Source organism: Rhinopithecus bieti, unplaced genomic scaffold, assembly GCF_001698545.2.
Source record: "Rhinopithecus bieti isolate Rb0 unplaced genomic scaffold, ASM169854v2 scaffold_13349, whole genome shotgun sequence".
In the NCBI taxonomy this organism is placed as follows: Eukaryota; Metazoa; Chordata; class Mammalia; order Primates; family Cercopithecidae; genus Rhinopithecus; species Rhinopithecus bieti.
In genome coordinates this window covers 1,159,212-1,180,291 of record NW_016807772.1, presented here as the reverse complement: position 1 = coordinate 1,180,291, position 21,080 = coordinate 1,159,212, and the positions used below count along the sequence as shown (strand labels likewise).

General features: G+C 44.0%; 1 protein-coding gene across 1 annotated transcript in view; it reads left to right on the top strand.

The window, feature by feature from the left end:
- The first annotated feature begins 241 nt into the window (after positions 1 to 241).
- RELL1 (RELT like 1) overlaps positions 242 to 21,080 on the top strand; it is a 77,516-nt gene continuing 56,677 nt past the window's right edge. The window contains exon 1 of the mRNA XM_017883773.1: positions 242 to 445. Coding sequence (XP_017739262.1) covers positions 358 to 445 — 88 coding nt within the window. The 5' untranslated portion in view covers positions 242 to 357. The remainder of the gene's footprint in view (positions 446 to 21,080) is intronic.

Here is a 21,080-nt window from a genome sequence, read left to right as displayed (position 1 = left end):
GCTGCGCCGCAGAGGCTGCCGCCTGGTTTGGAAAGGAAGCGGGATTGGCAGGGAGAGGCGGGATCAGGCTGAGGTGGGCGGGGAGTCGGGGGCGGAGCCATGAGTGGGCCTCGTGCAGTCTTAGGTGGAGCCCCGGGCGCGCGGGAAGAGGCGGGACCGAGCAGAGGTGGGTGTGGTGTGTGTGTGTGTGGGCGGGCCCATGGTGGGCGGGGCCGGGGCGGGGCCATGGCGGGGCGGGGTTCTCCGCTCCCTGGGGCCGAGCCCAGCCACTCGATCAGCCCGCCGGCTCCGGAGCGGCTCTGCCTTCCCGAGCGCGGGACGCGGCGCTCTGGGGGAGGAGGGCGAAGCGACGCGGCGATGGCTCCCCGGGCACTCCCGGGGTCCGCCGTCCTAGCCGCTGCTGTCTTCGTGGGAGGCGCCGTGGGTTCGCCGCTGGTGGCTCCGGGTGAGTGTCCGGTAGGAGCCGGGGCGCCGGGTGCTGAGCCGGGTCCCGGGAGCGCGGAAGGAAGCGAGGGGGTCGGGAAGGCAGCCCTGCGGCGCACCGAGGAGCCCGCTTTTTAGCACAGCCTCGGGATCCTGGCGCTGAACAACTGGCTGTCCCGGGGCGGTCCGGGCAGGGCGCGGTGCGTGGCAACGGCTCTGGTCCCTCCCCTCCCGCCGGCCCCGCTCCCGCCTTCCCTCCCCGGGGCCTCCTCCGGGGTCTGTGTCCCCCAGCCCTGAGCTGTGCGGGGCGTAGGGACCAGGGCTTCTTCGGGGGCGCTTCCTCCACGGCCGCGCGCCTCGGAACCCCGCGGACCCCTTTCCCACCGCCCTTGTCCTCAAAGGCGCCGCGAGCGGAAGATCGTGACACAGAGCACCGGGTGCGCGGTCGGCGCCTCCTTCTCCCTTTTAAATACCTTAAAATATCCTAAAACCTAGAGGACTTGAATCTCTTTCCAAGTTTCCATTTATTTTGGTGGTTGATGGATTCTTGTAACAGGTCAAGGAGTTCACATTTCTTCCCATATATCCTGTAGAAATCAAGCTCGGAAAAAGGGAAGGCGCGTTGGTAAACTTAAATATTTTTCTTCTTTGTGTTGATTCCTGTCGTCACAAAAGGAACCTTGTGTGGTCAGGGCAGGAAGCCACCAGCAGAGATGCTAAAGTGTCACCAACGATGAAGCAGTTTTTAATTGAAATCAATCTTAAGAGGAGGTATAAGTTTTATGGAAGTCCTATGTCATATCCTTGCTTTTATAATTGTAGACACTAGGGATTCCTTACCACCGCTTCCCCTCTTAATTGCCACCTAACAGCCTCAGTTAAAAAAAAAACAAAAAAAACCCCGCATACCTGCTTGGCCATTTGGGGTTACTACAGATTGGAGTCTGACGTCAGCAAGCTCTTCCAAGCTTGATTTCAGGGGTGGCTCCTCTTCAGGTCCAAATAATAAGCAACTGGAAGCCTTTCAACAGTGACTGCCTCCTCCATAAACATCCATAAACTCTTCCTCCTGAGAACATTTCGGTCACTTAAAACTTTTACACTCACTTAAGCAGTTTGGCCTTCACTTTTTCATAGAAACCAGAGCAGGTTTGGAAGGGAACGAGATAGGTAGTATTGTCTTCTGAGTATTTTTAGCAGGCCCGTATTTCCATTAGCCATCCACCTGGGGAAATGGCAGCTAGTGACATGTGTTATTGGATGGGACAATTTTTTTTTCTTTTTCTTTTTTTGATATAGTGTCTCACTCTGTCACCCAGGCTGGAGTGCAGTGGCACCATGTCGGCTCACTGCAACCTCCAGTTCTCTGGTTCAAGGGATTCTCCTGCCTCAGCCTCCTGAGTAGCTGGGATTACAGGCATGTGCCACCATGCCCGGCTGTATTTTCGTATTTTTAGTAGAGACGTGTTTTGCCATATTGGCCAGGCTGGTCTTGAACTCCTGCCCTCAAGTGATCCTCCTGCCTCGGCCTCCCAAAGTGCTGGGATTACAGGCATGAGCCGCTGTGCCCTGCTGGTTCATTTTGATTTTCATCCTGCATTTCATTGCTGAGACACATAGGTGCATAATCAGGTTCCACTTGGATGTGAGGTTGGAGACATTCCTTAGAAGGTTGGAGTCAGTTGCTCCAGAAGTTGGGGAAGAGTTTAATCTGGGAGTAAAATTATAAAAACATCAGCACATGATGCATGTAATTAGCCATCATCAGCAGGAGAAATCCATCCCTAGAGTGGGTGTGTGTTTTGTTTGACCTCTGAGCAACACCCAGGTCTCAGGACTGGAATGTTACTGATGAAAGCTCTCATCTAATTGCATGACAGCCTTTGTTTATTTTTTCTTTTTGAGAAAAGAAGAAACAGGTGTCTAAAAAGGAAAGGATACAGAGCACAAATTTGCCAGTATCTTGAGGCCTGTGTAAAGAGAAAATGCTCTGACCAGCCAACATCTGATCCCCTTGAAACGGAAGATGGTGTTAATGTTTGTACATTAAGCATAGGGAAGTAGAGGGAAAGAAATGGGAAATACTGTTGACTGCCAGCTGTGTGCCAGGCTTTGGGTTGAGTATTTATATGCATTTTTATTTTTATTTATTTTTTTCTTTTTGAGATGGAGTCTCCCTCTGTCATCCAGGCTGGAGTGCAGTGGTGTGATCTTGGCTCACTGCAAGCTTCGCCTCCTGGGTTGGTTCATGTCATTCTCCTGCTTCAGCCTCCCAAGTAGCTGGGACTATAGGTGCCCGCCACCATGCCTGGCTAATTTTTTTCTATTTTTACTAGACATGGGATTTCACCGTGTTAGCCAGGATGGTCTCAATCTCCTGACCTCGTGATCCACCTCGGCCTCTCAAATGCTGGGGTTACAGGTGTGAGCCACCGTGCCCGGCTGCATTTTTATTTATTTGTTTGTTTTTATTTTTAAATTTTTTTTTTGAGACAGAGTCTTGCTCTGTTTACCAGGCTGAGGTGCAGTGGTGCGATCTCGGCTCAGTGCAACCTCTGCCTTCCGGGCTCAAGCAATTCTTCTGCCTTAGCCTCCCAAGTAGCTGGGATCATAGGTGCCCGCCACCATGCCTGGCTAATTTTTGTATTTTTTGGTAGAATTGGGGCTTCACCATGTTGGCTATGCTGATCTCTAACTCCTGACCTCGAGTGATCTGCCCTCCTCGACCTCCCAAAGTGCAGGGATTACAGGTGTGAGCCACTGAGCACAGCCTTCATATGCATTTTTAAACTCTTCGCTCATAACGGGATGAAGTACTTACTTCCAGTAAGGCAACTGAGGCAAGAGAGGTTAAACAACTGGCTGAACATCACATAGGGACTGTGCCAGTCAGCAGTCAGAGAAGCAGAACCACTGGGAGGTGTCTGTGTATGTGTGTACCTTTATATGTATCTTTATCTGGGATAACCCAGCCTGCTTGATTCCAAAGTTCATTCCCTTTCCACTGTACCCCACTGCTCTGCAGAGAAAAATAGAATATGAGTCAACCTCTGCAGTCTTGCTGAGATTCTAAGATAGTTTAGAACATCATAAAATTGTAAGCATGTGGTTATCACAAGTTGTTAAGCAGAGAAAAGAAGGGCAGATAGCTTCACGGTGGGTAGTGGCAGTGCCTTTTTCACTTCCTTCCTAGTAGAAGAATCTCATTAAACTTGTCTCTTAGCAGCAGCATTCGAAACTACATACCACAAGCACCCAAAGGGATGATTTTCCACATCTTGGCTTATTTATGTCCTTAAGTTCTCTGGTTACTCAACCTTCAGGCTTATTAGTTTCTCTCTCATACAGTGGGCATAGCCCTGGAGTAAGGAGTGGGTGGAAGAGGTCCTGGGGCTGATAAGAGGAGAAATGCATTGTCCTTGGGCTGTGGGCTTCCCTCCAGCATTCTGACTCCCTTTTAGTTGCTAAAGATAAGCTTTATTAAATTCTGGGTTCTCCCTTAGCCAGGTAGCTGCAAAGCTGTACTACATCCACATAATATACAGTGTTTGGAAAGTTTTGAAAAAGCACACCTTGGAGCTTCAGATTCCACATCTACATTTAATTTAAAAAGGAAACAAAAAATGTGAGAAGATTCTGTCAATTCCCTGCCCCTATCCCCTCTAAAAAAAGAAATGAAATGAATCTATTTGGAAGTTTGAATAGTTGAATTTGAATGTGAGAGACCAAAGCCCCAAGTGAACAAACAACAAATGTTATTGTTTCTTTAAAAATAACTCTTTGGCCCTAATGTTGAAGTGTAATGACTTATTGAAACAATAGAGAAATGATTTAAAGCTGACAAAAAGAATAAATTAAATTGTCATTGGTATAAACTATTAGGTTGAGTGGTTCCTAATAATTTAGGACACTTCAGTGGTTGTAAAGATTTGGTGTGCTGCTGAAAGCAGATATATTAATAATTATTAGAACTAATATAATTATATTAATAGCATTAATATATTAATAATTCTGGTGTGGTTTATAAAAACTAAAATCAGAATTTGGTGTTAGTACACTGTAGACACTTTACTCTTTTGGGAAAAAGGAATTCAATTTTTATTATTACCTGTTTTGTGGCAGGCGGTAGTCTAAGTGCCTAGATCATTTCATTCTTACAATGAATTTCCTGTCAGTTATATACGTAATTTTATTCCTGTGTTTGTAGATGAGGAAACTGAGCCTCAGAGAAGTTGAAAAAGTCACTCGTGTAGGCTGGATTTTGGCATGGAGTCCATTGAGTCAGATCTGTTTGATTTTGAAGTCCATGCTTATTATTACTAAACTATTTTTTTGCGGAAGAAAATTCTTCTTCTTTTTTTTTTTTTTTTTTTGAGACAGAGTCTCGCTCTGTCGCCCAGACTGGAGTGCAGTGGCCAGATCTCGACTCACTGCAAGCTCCGTGTCCCGGGTTTACACCATTCTCCTGCCTCAGCCTCCCGAGTAGCTGGGACTACAGGCGCCCGCCACCTTGCCCGGCTAGTTTTTTTGTATTTTTTAGTAGAGACAGGGTTTCACTGTGTTAGCCAGGATGGTCTCGATCTCCTGACCTCGTGATCCGCCCCTCGCGCCCAGCCGAAAATTCTTTTTATTCTAAGATACTTATAAAGAATCAGTAAGTAACAAGGTCATGGGACGATATGGTGGAAAGAACACCAAGCCTTAAGTCAGGGCCTTGGACTTGAAGTCAAAAATCAGAAGGAGGCCGGGCGCGGTGGCTCACGCCTGTAATCCCAGCACTTTGGGAGACCGAGGTGGGTGGGTCATGAGGTCAGGAGTTCACGATCAGCCTGGCCAATACGTTTTCTACTAGAAATACAAACATTAGCTGGGTGTGGTGGCATAGGGCTGAATCCCAGCTACTCGGGAGGCTGAGACAGGAGAATCATTTGAGCCGGGAGGCGGAGGTTGCAGTAAGCAGAGATCATGCCACTGCACTCCAGCCTGGGTGACAGAGCGAGACTCTGGCCACCCCCCCCAAAAAAAAAAATCAGAAGGAGACCCTGATGCCTGTAGCATGCGGTTCTGTCCACCTCCATTTCCTCACTTGTAAACTGGGCATTGTGCCAACGCCTGTCTATCTGTCTTACTGTCTCTGAAAGGTCTGGGTAAATGGCAAAGTGGCATATATCTTTTAATCTTTAAAAAATATAGTATTTTTTTCTCCAGAGTGCGTATTAGGCTTGATTTATATTATGTTATTTAAACTGTCAAATAAATGTGGACCACATATATTAAACAGTATTTATTCTGGAGGTGGTGATAGCTTTGCAATGATAGGGATTTTTGAAAAGTCCAGAGTGACACCTCAGATTAGAGTTTGCTGCTGTTTCATGGGAGTTAAGTAGCCAAGCCATCTTTTCCCATTTCCCTTTAGCTACAATACAGTGCACTAGGTATTTTTGGAAAATTTCCCCCAAAATTTAAAGTTTGTGGGAGGAAGGAGTGAGAATCACCATTCATCCTATTACTCCAAGGCACTAGCCATTGTTAGCATATTTCATTCTGGTCTTCTCTAATTGCTTTTTTTTTTTTTTTTTTTTTTGAGACAGAGTCTCGCTCTGCCGCCCAGGCTGGGGTGCAGTGGCCCGATCTCAGCTCACTGCAAGCTCCGCCTCCCGGGTTTACGCCATTCTCCTGCCTCAGCCTCCTGAATAGCTGGGACTACAGGTGCCCGCCACCGCGCCCGGCTAGTTTTGTTTTTGTCTTTTTAGTAGAGACGGGGTTTCACCGTGTTAGCCAGGATGGTCTCTATCTTCTGATCTCATGACCCGCCCGCCTTGGCCTCCCAAAGTGCTGGGATTACAGGCGTGAGCCACCGCACCTGGCTCTCTAATTGCATTTTTAACTCCGATAGGTTCATAATGCAATATAACTTTGTATCATGACGTTTTCAGTTTATGTTACCCAGAAATGTTTCTCTATTTCCCTGCACACCCAAAAAAGAGCTGCCTACTGTTCCACTCTGTGGATTCACTGTGTTTTACTTTACTGTGTACCTATTTGGGAGATTTCAGTTGCTAATTATTTTTAAGTGAGTTTTAAAACTCGTTGTTTCAGTGAATGCCTCTGTGCATGAAACTTTGCCCAAATATCAGAGGACTTCCACAGAAAATGGGTTCCTGAATAGGTACTTTGAGGGTCAAAGATGTTCACATTTTTGAAGCAATTGATGACACCATTGTTGATCTGAAGGTCATCCCAGGTTACATTCTCACAGTAATAGCCAAAAAGACTCAATTTTATGTTCTTTTTTTTTTTTTTGAGACGGAGTCTCGCTCTGTCACCCAAGCTGGAGTGCACTGGCCAGATCTCAGCTCACTGCAAGCTCCGCCTCCTGGGTTCACGCCATTCTCCTGCCTCAGCCTCCCGAGTAGCTGGGACTACAGGTGCCTGCCACCTCGCCCGGCTAGTTTTTTGTATTTTTTAGTAGAGACGGGGTTTCACCGTGTTAGCCAGGATGGTCTTGATCTCCTGACCTTGTGATCCGCCTGCCTCGGCCTCCCAAAGTGCTGGGATTACAGGCTTGAGCCACCGCGCCCGGCCTCAATTTTATATTCTTGTTATTTTCCCTGAAAAGCATATTCACTAATTTGTTAGGCAAAAATTGGTACCTTGATTGTTTTAATTTGTACATTGTTGGTAACTATCAGGTTGATTTTGTTTTCTTCTAGTTTTTGAGCCATTTGTAAGTGTGTAATCCTTTATGGACAACTCTGAAATGTGAAAAGCCCTGAAAACAAGTTTTTCTTGTAGGCTTTTGATACACTCTGTAGGTCATAAAACTTAACTTGAACTAATGTGAGGTTTTTTTTTTTTTTTTTTGAGATGGAGTCTCTGTCTGTCACCCAGGCTGGAGTGCAGTGGTGTGATCTCGGCTCACTGCAAGCTCTGCCTCGCGGGTTCAAGTGATTCTTTTGCCTCAGCCCCCCAAGTAGCTGGATTATAGGCATGCACCACGATGCCTGGCTAATTTTTGTACTTTTAGTAGCGATGGGGTTTAACCATGTTGGCCAGGCTGGTCTGAAACTCTTGACCTCATGTGATCCACCTGCCTCGGCCTCCCAAAGTGCTGGGATTACAGGGATGCGCCACCGCACCCAGCCTAATGTGAGGTTCTATAGTATATATTATTCTGTCTTGACTATTTGCATGTTTTGCTGAATAATATTAATTTGATTTGCGTGTTATAGGATGTGTGCTAAATGCATTGCATTACCCTCCTAAAATCACAAGATCTGAACTTCGAAGCACATCTGACCTCCAAGTTTTCAGATAAAGATTATGGTCCTGCGTTTTCTCTTCTGTGACTCATCTGTTTGTGTCTGTTGGGAAATAAATATATAAAGCTGCTCAAAGGAGCAAAATTTCCAATGGAGAAAATAAGTCCTTAAATGAGTGGCACTTCAGAAAAAGAAGTACAACTTTGGTATTCTAGTGTGAAATCTGAGAAAATAAGGATACCTGTAAAAACCAAGGTTTTGTTTATTCCAAGTGACTTTATGAATGGGTGCCAATTAGAATGGAAACTTGTTGGCTAGATGGAGAGTTTGGGCCAATTTCTCCTCTGCTTGCTTCTGCCAGTTACTAACACATTTCTCTTTGTAAGAGAATCTGAATCTACCCAAGGGACTTTCTGGAGGATGGATGGGAAGAGGGGCCAGACATCTTACCTTGAGGATCCTTTTGCCAAACTTGTTGAACTCAGAGGACCTGGTTTTCCATTCCCACCTGCAATACCCCAAGGCCCCCGGCTTCTTTTCTTCACTCGATAGCACTGTCCCAGGATCTCAGAGACAACCCCCGAGCCAGGTGTCTCCCATTTCCCGTGCCAGCTGCCAGCCCTACTTGATCCCCCTCTCCCATTTTGTTTGTGCACTCTTGTGAATAACTGCATTCCAGCCACTAATAAAAGTGCCTGCTGTACAGAGAGAAAAAAATCTTTACTTTCCTTATCTGTATTATAGAGAGAATATGGCTGAGCTGCCTTACGGCATTGTTTTGTCAGTTATATGAGATAAAACTAATGAGTGCTTGGCACATACATAGTAAGTGATGAAAAAGTGTATTATTATTGCCTACCCTAAACTAAATACTCACCTATCACAGCTAAAGGATGAGACAAAGTTCCTAACCGCTCCAGAATTTTCCTTTTTGGGCCTCTGTGTTACTGGAGGGGTTTCCTGTCACCTGTTCTTCCTGAGCCCTGGGTGCTGGTGCTGGTTGTGTAAAAGAGGGGGCTTTGAGGAGGGGGCGTTGGGCATTGTCCGAAGGAGTAGGATCCGATGGGCTTGGCAGAGTTCTCTTGGGAGGCAGGGGTTTTGTGGGGCAGAGCCATTAGCCACCAAAACTAAGCAAAGAAGAAAGGAAAGCATTACCTTTATAAGGTGATATAGTCTGTATATTTGTCCCTGCCTAAATTTCATTTCGAATGGTAATCCCCAGTATTGGAGGTGGGGCCTGGTGGAAGGTGATTGGATCATGGGGGTTTATTTCTCATGAATGATTTAGCACCGTCATGAGAAGTGCTGTCCTCACAATAGTGAATGAGTTCACAAGAGATCTGTTTGTTTAAAAGTGTGTGGTACCTCCCTGCAACTCTCTCTTGCTCCTGCTTTCACCATGTGATGTGCCTGCTCCTCTGTTGCCTTCTGCCATGATTGGAAGTTTCCTTAGGCCTCCCCAGAAGCAGATGCCACTATGCTTCCTATACAGCCTGCAGCGCCGTGAGCCAATTAAACCTCTTTTTTTGAAAAATTAATTACTCAGCCTCAGGTGTTTCTTTTTTGGGGGGACAAGGTCTTGTTCTGTCGCTCAGGCTGCTGGAGAGCAATGGTGTGATCTCGGCTCACTGCAACCTCTGCCTCCCGGGTTCAAGCGATTCTCCTGCCTCAGCCTCCTAGGTAGCTGGGATTAGAGGCACCCACCACCATGCCCAGCTAATTTTTGTATTTTTAAGTAGAGACTGGGTTTCACCATGTTGGCTAGGCTGGTCTGGAACTCCTGACCTCAGGTGATCCACCTGCCTCGGGCTCCCATAGTGTTGGGATTACAGGCATGAGCCACCGTGCCCAGCCTCAGGTATTTCTTTATAGCAGCGCAAGAATGGCCTAATACATAAGGGTAGAACATGACGTTTTCTTTTGGAAGAACTTTGGAAGATTCACTAATTGGTTTATTCTTAGACAGCTGATCCATAGGTGTAGTCACAAAATTGTGACAGTTTTTCTTCAGTATTTGATGTAATTGTCACACTGACGTGCTTTGTGATTATCCAGGGTCTGACTGCTTATTGTTCGTCTTCTCATGGCTCTGTGGTGAGTGTTTCGATGAAGGAGACTCTTAGGATGAGGAAGCAGAGTCCTGTAGTATTAGGGCTGGAAGGGACCTTGATTGTGTCCTCCAAGCTTTTATTTAGCAGATGAGGAAACTGAGTTGGTACAGCCAGGACTTAAGTGGGTGTCTTTCCTCATTCTGGGACTCTTCCCATTCTGTTAGGCTGTCTATGGAAGTGGATCCAGCCTTACTGCCTATGGCAAATTTCCTTGGTTTATATATGCCCTTGATCCTCATGCTCAGGGGTCTGGTTTCTCAGCTCCTTGGATGTGGGATGAGGAGAACCAGGAAGAACTTTGGCTACCTAACTCATGGGAGTAATTGTGTTATTCTTAGTCATATTTTAGATCCAGAAGGGACCTTGATGGTCATCTTATAATTAACACCCTGTCTTGGCAGATGGGGAAACTAACCCAAAAAGGTTCAGTGTCCTGTGGGAGTCAGGAGTGGCTGTAGCCCATAGCAGATGAGCAGACCTTTGGGTTTGGTGAGGGAGGAACTATGTGTATGTCTTGGTCACCATTGTAGGCTTGGATCCAAGCACAGGGCCTGAGAATAGAGTAAATATTTAAATATTTGAATGAAGGAAGGAAGCCAGAGCTAGAATGCAGGTGTTAGGCCTCTTGGTCCAAAGCTTTTTCTTTATAATAAAGTGGAGAGTTACTGTTTTCAGTATTCACCCACAAATCTTGGATGTAAGCCTCCCCATAGCCCTTCCCCTGCAGTGGTGAGAGGCTGTTTTGTCTCCCAGCCTCTATGGGCCAGATTGCTCAAAGGCAGAAAAATCTGGTCATGGAGGAAAAATCAATGATAATAACAAACAAGCAATACAACCAAGAATGATAATAACAAACAGTCAACACTGCCTTATCAGGTGATACGGTGTGACATTGGTAGCATTTTCAATGCAAAGATTTTCAAAACCTAAATCTCTTCATGAAACTCTTCTCAAAGACAAACGAAACTCAGTTGTGTTTCTACAACCACTACTTCAAATGCATCTATGAATTGTATATGTATCATATTCCTGATGTTATAATACTTTATACCATTCAAAACCAATGATTTCATGGCTGCTTTGATTTGCTTATTTATCCAACAGATATTAACAAAGTGCCTTAGAGTGTGCAAGGCACTGAGAATGAAGTGATGTGAACAAAATAGACTCAGTACCTGCCTTTATGGAGCTAGTAGGTTATCAGGAAGAGAGTTAATTAAACAAGCAAAATGATGTGTCCCTGAGTCCTTGTCAAGGAAAGTATGACACAGGGCCAGAGTACCTAACCTGGGGCTAGGAGTGGGACATGCATGGACAAACTAGACTCCAGTGCAGGTTGGGCATGCTCTCTGGAGGAAATGAAAGTGAAATTTACAACTGCAAAACTGCAGGAGCTGGTCAGGTGGAAAGAACTTGTGGTCACCGAAGAGAGAGGAGGAGGTAAGATCAAGCAAAGCAACAGCAGTGGTTCCCAAACTTGAATGTTCAGAAGTCCAGCTGGAGGGCTGGTTAAAACAGATTCCTGAGCCCCACCCGAGAGTGCTGAGTCCATAGGACTGGGATGGGTCTGGAGACTTTTCCTCTCACGTTTCCAGGTGATGCTGGCTAAGTATCAACTGTGAGCAGGAAAGTAAAAGAGATAAGAGTAGGTGGAATCCCCTCCCCTCTTCTTGGGGCTATACATATCCTGTCCTCTGCCCATCCTTCAAGCTGAGATCAAGGATAGGATTTCCAGGAAACATTTCCTAGGTATTCTCACTGCCTTTATTGCCTCCTGTGAATATACTGTCCACAAGTCAGTGGATACATGTTGCATCTTTTCCATGTTGTTTAGCCCTCAGTTACATGCAATTGTTTCCACCATGTTTGTTTTGTCTAGAGCTTCTTGAGGTAGCTGAGCACATGAAATGTGTACAAAACATTTGCCTGATCAAATTTAATTCTTGCAACTGCTATGAGGAGCAGGTTGCATGTTATTCCATGTTCTATGGAGATGTGGAAACGGAGACTTACAGGGAATAACCAGGAAGAAGAGAAGGGGAATTCCTTGCTCAAGTCAGAGGAGGGGAAGTCAATGTGAGGTGTATGTTCATTGTTCTCAAATGTGCTTTGCATTATGTGAAATTGCAGGTATTCTGTGCCCAGCACCACTAGTAGAAGGAAAGTTTTATATTTAATTTGTTTTGAGCTTTTCACCATAGGCTTATCTTCTTAAAGAGAAACAAAGGCATCTTATACATTGAATGTAGATTTTGTTTTTAGCAGGAAATGATTATCTTAGGAATTCTACAGACATTGTCCGCTTGCTTTTAGAGTAAATATTTGGAGGGGGTAATTCAATTTACATGTCATTAGGTTTAGAAATGATTTTTATCAAATTTTGGCATGAGGGAGATAGGAAATATCAATTTCAATTTCCTGAAAAGACACACGTTAGACAATTATGCCATTACCAATCTTTGAGTGGCTGGATGGATTTAGCTGAGTGGTAGAAGACTTACAAAGAGCCTGTACATTACACATTCACAAGACAGGTAGGGTTAAAAACTGACTAAAAAGAATTCCTTTCGATACCAGTAATCTGCCAAGCCTTCCTTCCCCATGCATAGATGTAAACATAATCTGGCTATCTCAGATTCCTGTAAGAGGTGGAAGTTTGAAGAATTCACTGGGCTTTTCTATCACAGTATAACTTGGGAACACTAATTTTCAAATGTTCTAACTGTTCTTCATAGCTGGAAGTCCCCAACACAATCATGTGAATTATCCAGTTTATAAAAAACAGCAGCCCGGAATTTCCTGGCATTGGTGAAGTGGCAGATGGCTAATGAACAGGCATTCCTTCATTTTTCTTTGCAAGTTCGTGCCATATGCTTGTATGGCCTGAATGCTTTTGCTGCTTCCTCAGTTCTTTCCATCCTCCTTTCCCTCTACTAAAGGCAAAACACAGAACCACCACCAAAAGAAAAAGGGAAGCATTGGACATTGTTTAAAGCTATGTGATAGAGCCGAGAAGCTGGGTTTTGAAGGTGAAACTCATTTCACAGGCATGATTGTCAACTCAGCCCTTTTTAATAGTCATTGCAGATAAAACTTGTAGATTATTCTTTACAGTGTGCAGTTAATTTAAAAATGAGGTTTCGCTTATTTGAGATATCGTTAGGTGCTGTGTAGGTATGTAAAATGAATAACAAACTTCGTTTTTGTTCTCCACAAACTTGTGATTGAGAAGGGGGAGATAAGCTATGAATACAAATCATTATAGTATAGTAGAGAATGTGTTTGGTGTAATCAGAGAACTACAGACAAAGTGCTGTGTGGGATCAAAGGGAGGGAGACTTTCTTTCTGATAAGGGGGATGGAAAAGACTTCATTCATGGCCTGAAACTTGGCATTTTCAGTGGACCTTAAAAGGGAGTGTATGGAATGATGTGCTGAGCAAAGGAACAGCCTGTGTGCAAAGGCATAGAGGTAGGAATAGAGAAGTTAGTGCAGACTGGGTGTGGCAGAGACCCCTCAGAGGAAGTCACACGAGATGAGGCTGCAGAGGAGAGACTGAGGCTAGGTGACAGAGCTCCTGAAACTGCACTTTAATGTGTAGTTGTGGAGGATAGGGGACAAGAAGAGGCCCCCAGGCATTGCCATGTGATAGAAGAGCCCTAGAGGCTGAGCTGAAGGGGACAGGGCCCTGTGCTGTCAGCAGGGCGGTTGAGATAGCTGTTCCCATTTCCTTATCTGCAGAAGTGTAGGTGGTAGGAAGGCAGAGGGCGAGCCATCAAACAAATAATGCAGTCCTTTGTAAGTAACACAAATAGGATCTATGCAGCAGAAAAGATTTAATGCAATCCATATGATATGCAGATAGAAACAGTTTTTCAAAGTTTAAGGAGTGCTCAGAAATGAGAATCATGAAATAAGTGCTCAGGTATAGTTTTGGCCTAGCATGGTGGCTCACACCTGTAATCCCAGCACTTTGGTATGCTGAGGCAGGAGGATCGCTTCAGGCCAGGAGTTCAGGACCAGCCCGAAAACCATAGCAAGATCCTGTCTCTACAAAATAGAACAAAATTAGCTGGGCATGGTGGCATGTGCCTTTCATCCCAGCTACTCAGGAGGTTGAGGCAGGAGGATCCCTTAAGCCCAAAGGTTCAAGGCTGCAGTGAGCTGTGATGGTGCCACTGCACTCCAGCCTGGGCTACAGAGTGAGACCCTGTCTCAACGAAAAAAAAAGTATATAGTCTTGATGGCTTGATGGTGTGAAAGCCAAGAAATGTTCATTAATGGTTAAAATTCACTAATTATGTATTTTTCTTGAGTTAGACTAAACACCTTGAAATTATACACATCAGCTTGTCTGTTGAATTCTTGATTACAGGCACGAGCCACCACACATGGTCCAGACCATTGAATTCTCAACCATTAAACATTTATTTTTTGGAAGTATGTTGGTGTATTTTCATTTTTTGGCCCTATTGTGGGTCTTGTCCTTGTTTACTTCTCTTTCCCAGGCTGGAGAGCGGTCAGTGTTAAGGCAATCTCTAAATAAACTATGCGTATCAGCACTGGGATGATTTGTAAGTCCTGCTTGGCTAAGGGCTCCATCTCTGTCACTTCTGGTGAGTTTTCTCAGTCTCTTAATTTCTTATGATGTGATGAAATAGATTTTGGGGGAGGAAAACTAATCAGCTTCAAAGTAATTCAGTGTACATCCAATGCCGACATATTATGGAAACAGTAGTTACACAAACTAAGTAGATCTGGTGGATCTTAGTTCCGGGGTGGGTGGGAGGGATAGGGATGGGAGAAGACTTGAAGGAGGGAAAGAGAATTATTTTGCTTGAACCATATGGTGGGTTGATCTGCTGCCGCCACAAACTTGTGATTGAGAAGGTTGATCTTTTCCACACTGGTTCAGTGTGTCATCTTGATATATTAATGAGTAAAGACTCTTGACTTTGAGTCACTGTGGTATAATAAAAATGATATATTTGATCTTGTCCCTGATTCCTGGGACTCCTAAAAATAACCCCTGGGATTTCTTGAGTGATAGGAACATTGTTTGTTATTCATAATGAGCTCCTTTAGACCATATCTGAGTTTGTGCTAATGTGATCCTTGGACTCTTGGTGGGCCCCCAGGTAGCTTCGGGATGGGGGCTAGTTGCCAGGGGAACTAGCCATGTGATTACAGGTTTAGAACTTTCAGCTGCAATCCCTGATCTCTGGGAAGGGAAAGGGGCTGGAGATTGGGTTCACTCAACAACAGCCAACAATTTCATCAGTCAAACCTGTGTAGTAAAAACTTGGTTAAAACTCTGCAGCAAGGAGGCTAGGAGCTTCTGGGTTGGTGACATATGGATGTGTTGGGAGGATGGTGTGCCTGGAGGGGGCTTGGAAGTTCTGTTTTCATGACTGTTCCCCAGCCATACCTTGCCCTATCAATCTCTACCATTTGGCTGTATCTGAGCTGTATGCTTCATAAGAAAACTGTATGCTTCATAATAAAAACTTCATAATAAAACATAAAACTTCATAATAAAAATAAAAACATAAATAAAACTTCAAAATAAAACATAAGTGTAGGGATTTTCTGAATTCTGTGAGTCATTGTTACCCAAAGGAGTCCCGATCTAGACCCCAAAAGCGGGTTCTTGGACCTTGCGCAAGGAAGGCTTCCGGGCAAGTCCAAAGAGTAAAGTGAAATCAAGGTTATTGGAAAGTAAAGGAATAAAGAATGGCTATTCCACAGGCAAAGCAGCCCCGAGGGCTGCTGGTTGGCTATTTTTATGGTTATTTCTTGATTATGTGCTGAACAAGGGGTGGATTATTCATGAGATTTCCAGGAAAGGGGTGAGCAGTTCTCAGAACTGAGGCTTCCGACTTTTTTTTAGACCATATAGGATAACTTCCCAACATTGTCCTGGCGTCCGTAAACTGACTCGTGCTGGTGGGAGTGTTTCTTAGCATGTCAATGTATTATAATTAGCATGTAATGAGCAGTGAGGATAACCAGAGATCACTTTCACTGGCATCTTGATTTTGGTGGGTTTTCACCGGCTTCTTTACTGCACCCGTTTATCAGCAAGGTTTTTGTGACTTGTATCTTATGCTGATCTCCTATCTCATCCTGTGACTTAGAATGCCTGACCTCCTGGAATGCAGCTCAGTAGGTCTCAGCCTCATTTTACCCAGCTCCTATTCAAGATGGAGTCGCTCTGGTTCGAATGCCTCTGATAATTCTAGCAAAATGCCAAACTTATTGATGGGGGTCCTGGAAAGCCCCCAATTTGTAGTCCCTAGGCAGAAGTGCAGTTAGCCTGGGGACCCCATTTGCAGCTGGCATCTGAAGTGGGGTTAGTCTTGTGGGACTGAGCGTTTAACCTGTGGAGTCTGCACTAAATGCCAGGTGGTGTCAGAATTTAATTGAATTGTGGGACACCCAGTTGGTGTTGGAGAACTGGGTTTTGGAAAAATGGAACAGACAAATCTTTCCTATTGGGAAAAACCAACTCATAATATGAAAACATTGTGGCTGGAATAATCTCTCTGAAATTGCATAGTTTACTATTTAGAAGATAAACGCTCAAAAGTGTTTTTAAAATATTTAGTGGGGTGGCCTGGCCCGGTGGCTCACGCCTGTTATCTCAGCACTTCGGGAGGCCAAGGCAGGCGGATCACGAGGTCAGGAGATCGAGACCATCCTGGCCAACATGGTGAAACCCCGTCTCTGCTAAAAAAATACAAAAAATTAGCTGGTGGAGGGCGCCTGTAGACACAGCTACCTGGGAGGCTGAGGCAGGAGAATTGCTCGAACCTGGGAGGCAGAGTTTGCAGTGAGCAGAGATCATGACACTGCACTCCAGCCTGGGTGACAGAGTGAGACTCCATGCTCAAAAAAAAAAAAAAAAAAAAAGATTTTAGTCGGAAAGAAAAAAATTGTCCAAGGGCGAAAATTGTCAGGCTGTTTCTTACTATTTATGTGTTTACATGGTGTTTTATAGTGTAATAAAGTAGAAGTTATACGGTTTTCTTTGACTGTTGTTTCCTGTGGTTTTGACCAAATATTTCATAGCACTGTCTCAGCTTTCAGCCAATGGAAACATCTAAAATGTCAATATGATGGATTGTAGGTTTAGTAGTCTCTTTACTAAGGGATTTCCAGTATTCAGGTTTACTGCTATCTACAATATTAATATTACTCTGACACTACAGTGACAATTTCATATGGTTCAACCTTATAGTGATGATGGCTCCTTATTGTCTATTACTTACAGTTAAAAAAAAAAAAAGAAACCAATTGATTACGATCAGGACATTTTAGAAACTGCAAAAAGTAGAAAAAGAAAAAAATACCCCAGAGTTCCAGCAAGAAAACATAAATGTTAACTATACTTGGGAGGTATTTTTTAACAGGGTTCTTCTTTTCTATGCACACCTCCTCCCATTTTTCAAAAACATTTTGTGATTGTACTGTGAATAATTAAAATAAAAAAAGTTGTGGGGAGTGCTAAGACACAAAACACTAAAAAGAAAAAAAGATGGTTTATAATCTTACCACTTTGATAACATTTTGATGTCTTTTTTTTTTTTTTATACTGGGACCATTTAAGCTCTAAATACTGCTTTGTATGTGTTTTCTTTTTTCACTTAACATTTTAAATTCATAATTGAGATCATTTTGGACAAAGTGGGTGATGACAAATCTGATCCCTTCATACAAAGTGTTTCTATTGTTTTAAGAGTCAAAAGGAAGTTTAGGATATCTGAGAAGTAACCAACTGTTTCATCAGTGTTATATGTAGATCAGGGTAGCATTTTAATTCAGCAGAATTACTTTTTAGCAATTAGCACTTGATTAAAAAAAAGATAAATTGACTTGGAAAGAATGTAACTTTTAAATGTACCTTTTCTTCCTAGTAACTGACTCACTTGGAAATGCCATTCTGTCATTCTAGATTTATTGCTGGGTTAGATGGATGATGATTATCTGAAGGTTTTCTACCTTCTTTAACTCTACTACGTGAACACTGTAGTATCTAGAATAGAGATGAGCTATGGAGAATCCCATTCCATGGAATTTTACTGAATGTTGAAACTGTGAGCTGTCACATTTCAGCAGTAATGGAGCAGAATGTGGAGTTCTGGAGCCAGGCTGCCTGGATTAAAGTCACCTTTGATACTTGCTACCTGTGTGACCTGGCATAGGTTACTTAACCTCTCTGTTCTGTAGTTTTACATCTCTAAGTGGGGTTGGAAATAATAGAACCTACCCCATAGAGTTATTGTAAGGATTAAATGAGTTAATATCTGAAAACTGCTTGAAATTGTAACTGTGTATACACATTATGCATCAATATGTGACTATTATTAATAGTATTTTTTTTCTGTGTGTCTCACTGGTTGCTGCTGGTTTTCAGAATTCTTATTTGGTTTTCATGCTAGTGACATTCATTTCTCCTCCTTAACATCGACTTCCCTATGTCTAGGATTTTCCTGATTACTTCTGTTTAGTCGTTACTTCGTTTGCCTTTTCTGAAGTGACCTTTCTTTTCTCTCCCACTGCCTCCTTTACCTTGCCCTTTCTCTAACAGCAGTAGCGGGGACTTTGCACCAGGGGACTTCAGCTGGGACATATCCTTGGAGCTCCACATTCACTCATCCTCCTTTTCCAGTTCCTATGTTCTCAGAAGCCAGCCCACATGCCTGTCTTGCAGGAACATGGCCCGACCTAACCTGTGACTAATTGGAAAACCCTCCGTTTAGGACTTTTGTAGTTCTCTGTTTAGTCATTATCTGCTTCCTGTTCCTGGAAGGAAGAGAAACACTGGCTTGCATGCGGGGATGTGGGTGTCTGACTGGCCTTGTGGTGCCACCTGAGCAGCGCTTTGTGGTCGCTGCTCACTCACCCCCAGGGCTTATCTTTTCTGCACCCCACATTTAACACTGCCCCATGCAGTCCAGCTCATGTGATTCCTCGTCCTTTTCTGGATGTTTTAGTTTATATCCCCAGCTGAGCTGTGAGCTTGGTGAGGATAGCAACTGCTTTGTTCATATTACCACAGATGATAATAATCACAGCAATAATGGCTAGCATTTATCGAGTACTTAACTTGGATAAACCCTAGTAATCTCATATAAGGCTGAGAAACTATTATTATTTTATGGATGAGGAAACTGAGGCACAGAGATGCTAATTGACCTTGCCTGGGGCCTCACAGCTAGGAAACAAATTGAACACAGTACAGCCAAGAAAAAAGCCAGTTTCTGCTTTTGCTTCCTTGCTTCCTGGGGAGTAGTCTTGCTTCAGAGTTTGGGCCCTGCCTGCAACAGACCTTGGTTCAAATGTTGGCCCAGCCATTCCCTAGATGAGTGACTTCAACTTCAATACTTTGCTCTTGATCGTCTCCATTTCTAAGATGGGTTTAATAATAACACCTGTCTCAGAGTTGTGGAGATAAGAAAAGATAATGTAAGTAAAAATTCCAGTAAAGGTTAGTTGCTGTTAGCAGTTGGTGGTGAAGTAGTTGAGCATCCTAGAGGCCCTGGATATGAAACTCATAAACCCCCAACACTCCACTGGGGCATCAGTCACCATCTTCCTCTCTCCCTCTGCCTGGTCGGGAGCTGGGTCAGTCTTCCTTTCTGACACTCTTGCTTCCCTCCAGCCGGCTCAGCACCACCCATTTTTTTCCCCATGTGATTAGTTTGTGTCCTATTCTGCAGGGTGGAAATGACTTGGCTGGACTTCTAACCCTGAGAGGTGCCAGTTGTGCCCAGAAACCAGGGATCTAGCTCCCCAAGGATTGGTTTCCTGCACCAGCTCTCTGTAAGCTCCAAGGAATTCACTGATGTTCTAAAGGATCACCCCCTTGACCCCAGTTCTTCCCGTTGCTGCTGGAGACAGGCTGAGATGGTGTGTTTCCTCCTATTTGATGGTTTTTTTCTGGCCCTTGCTACTTAGCCTTCCTCCCATAGTTTAAATAATTTCTAACTTAGTTCTTGGTTGTCCTCTTGCAAGGAATGTACATGAACAGATCTATTAGGAATCGCAGCCATTTGGAAATTGGGCAGTAGCCTTTGGTGAGGTTGTGTAAGCTTGGATTTAGCGTCCTCTTATGGATCTGGCAGTTGGGGATGAATTGGAGTCCTGTGAAAATCCATTTGAGAGCTAGCTCCCCATGCTGGGTTTAGGAATGTGCTGCTATTTATAGCCTTTCTTTTGAATCTTTGCAAACTGGAACCTTCTGTTGATTTTGATGAATCCAGGAGCGTGGTGGTATATTTACATCCTTCAGAAAGGACTTACCCAACAAGGGTGTGAAGCTGTGGGGTGTATCAGTTGTCCAGCGCTGAAAAGAATCTACTTATTTATGTTTGTAAAAGCTGTGGGCATTTGGCAAATGGGGTGTAAGTACAGTGGACATTCTGTTCTACCAAATAGGGTCTTAACAAAACTGCTTATAAAGTTACAGTGAACTCGGGGACTTGATTACCCGGCAGCCCTTCTGCAGTGAGAGAATTTGCTTTCACATGTCCGCTGGAGCAGATGTCTCAGGCACTCCTACTGTGTTGCAGGAACTGTGTTAGGGATCAGAGTTACAAACCTTCACTTCCCCACGTCCACTAGGGGAAAGAGGTGTTTGACTTCAGTCAGGGTTTTCCGGCGAGTTCTGCATCCTGTTGGGATTCCTGCCTTTGACTGTGGTATGTCTGAGTGGTGCGCTGTTGTAGCGGGTGGGGAAAATGTCCTCCTAAGCTTTGGTTCTTCTGCTTGGCTCATTTCTCTGCCTCCACCCAGTGATATCATGTAGGCCACTGATTTATTTACAGAATGATGATATTACCTAACTTCTTGGGATTAGGGATTTCAAATAAAAGAATGAATGTGAAAGTGCATTGAAAAGCGTGTTATTTGGGTGAGAACTTTTATGTCTTGTACTGTGTGTCCCTATTTCATGTGTATGATTGAAAATTTTCTTTATTCCTTTCCTTTCTTTTAAATATTTTTTCTGAAAGATTTTAGGTGCCATGTAATTAACATTGCTGGTACAAATTATGTTTGTGGCAACCATTGAATAATAGTTTTTGAGCAATAATGTGAACACATACATCTGTGAATAAGGTGCTTTTCAATAGCTAGAGAAAGGTTTTTTACCTTTATGATAGGTATAGAGGGAGATGAAGTAGTTTATACATGAGTGATTTTTTTTTTTTTCTTTGAGACGGAGTCTCGCTGTGTCACGGTGGCACGATCTGTGCTCACTGCACGCTCCGTCTCCTGGGTT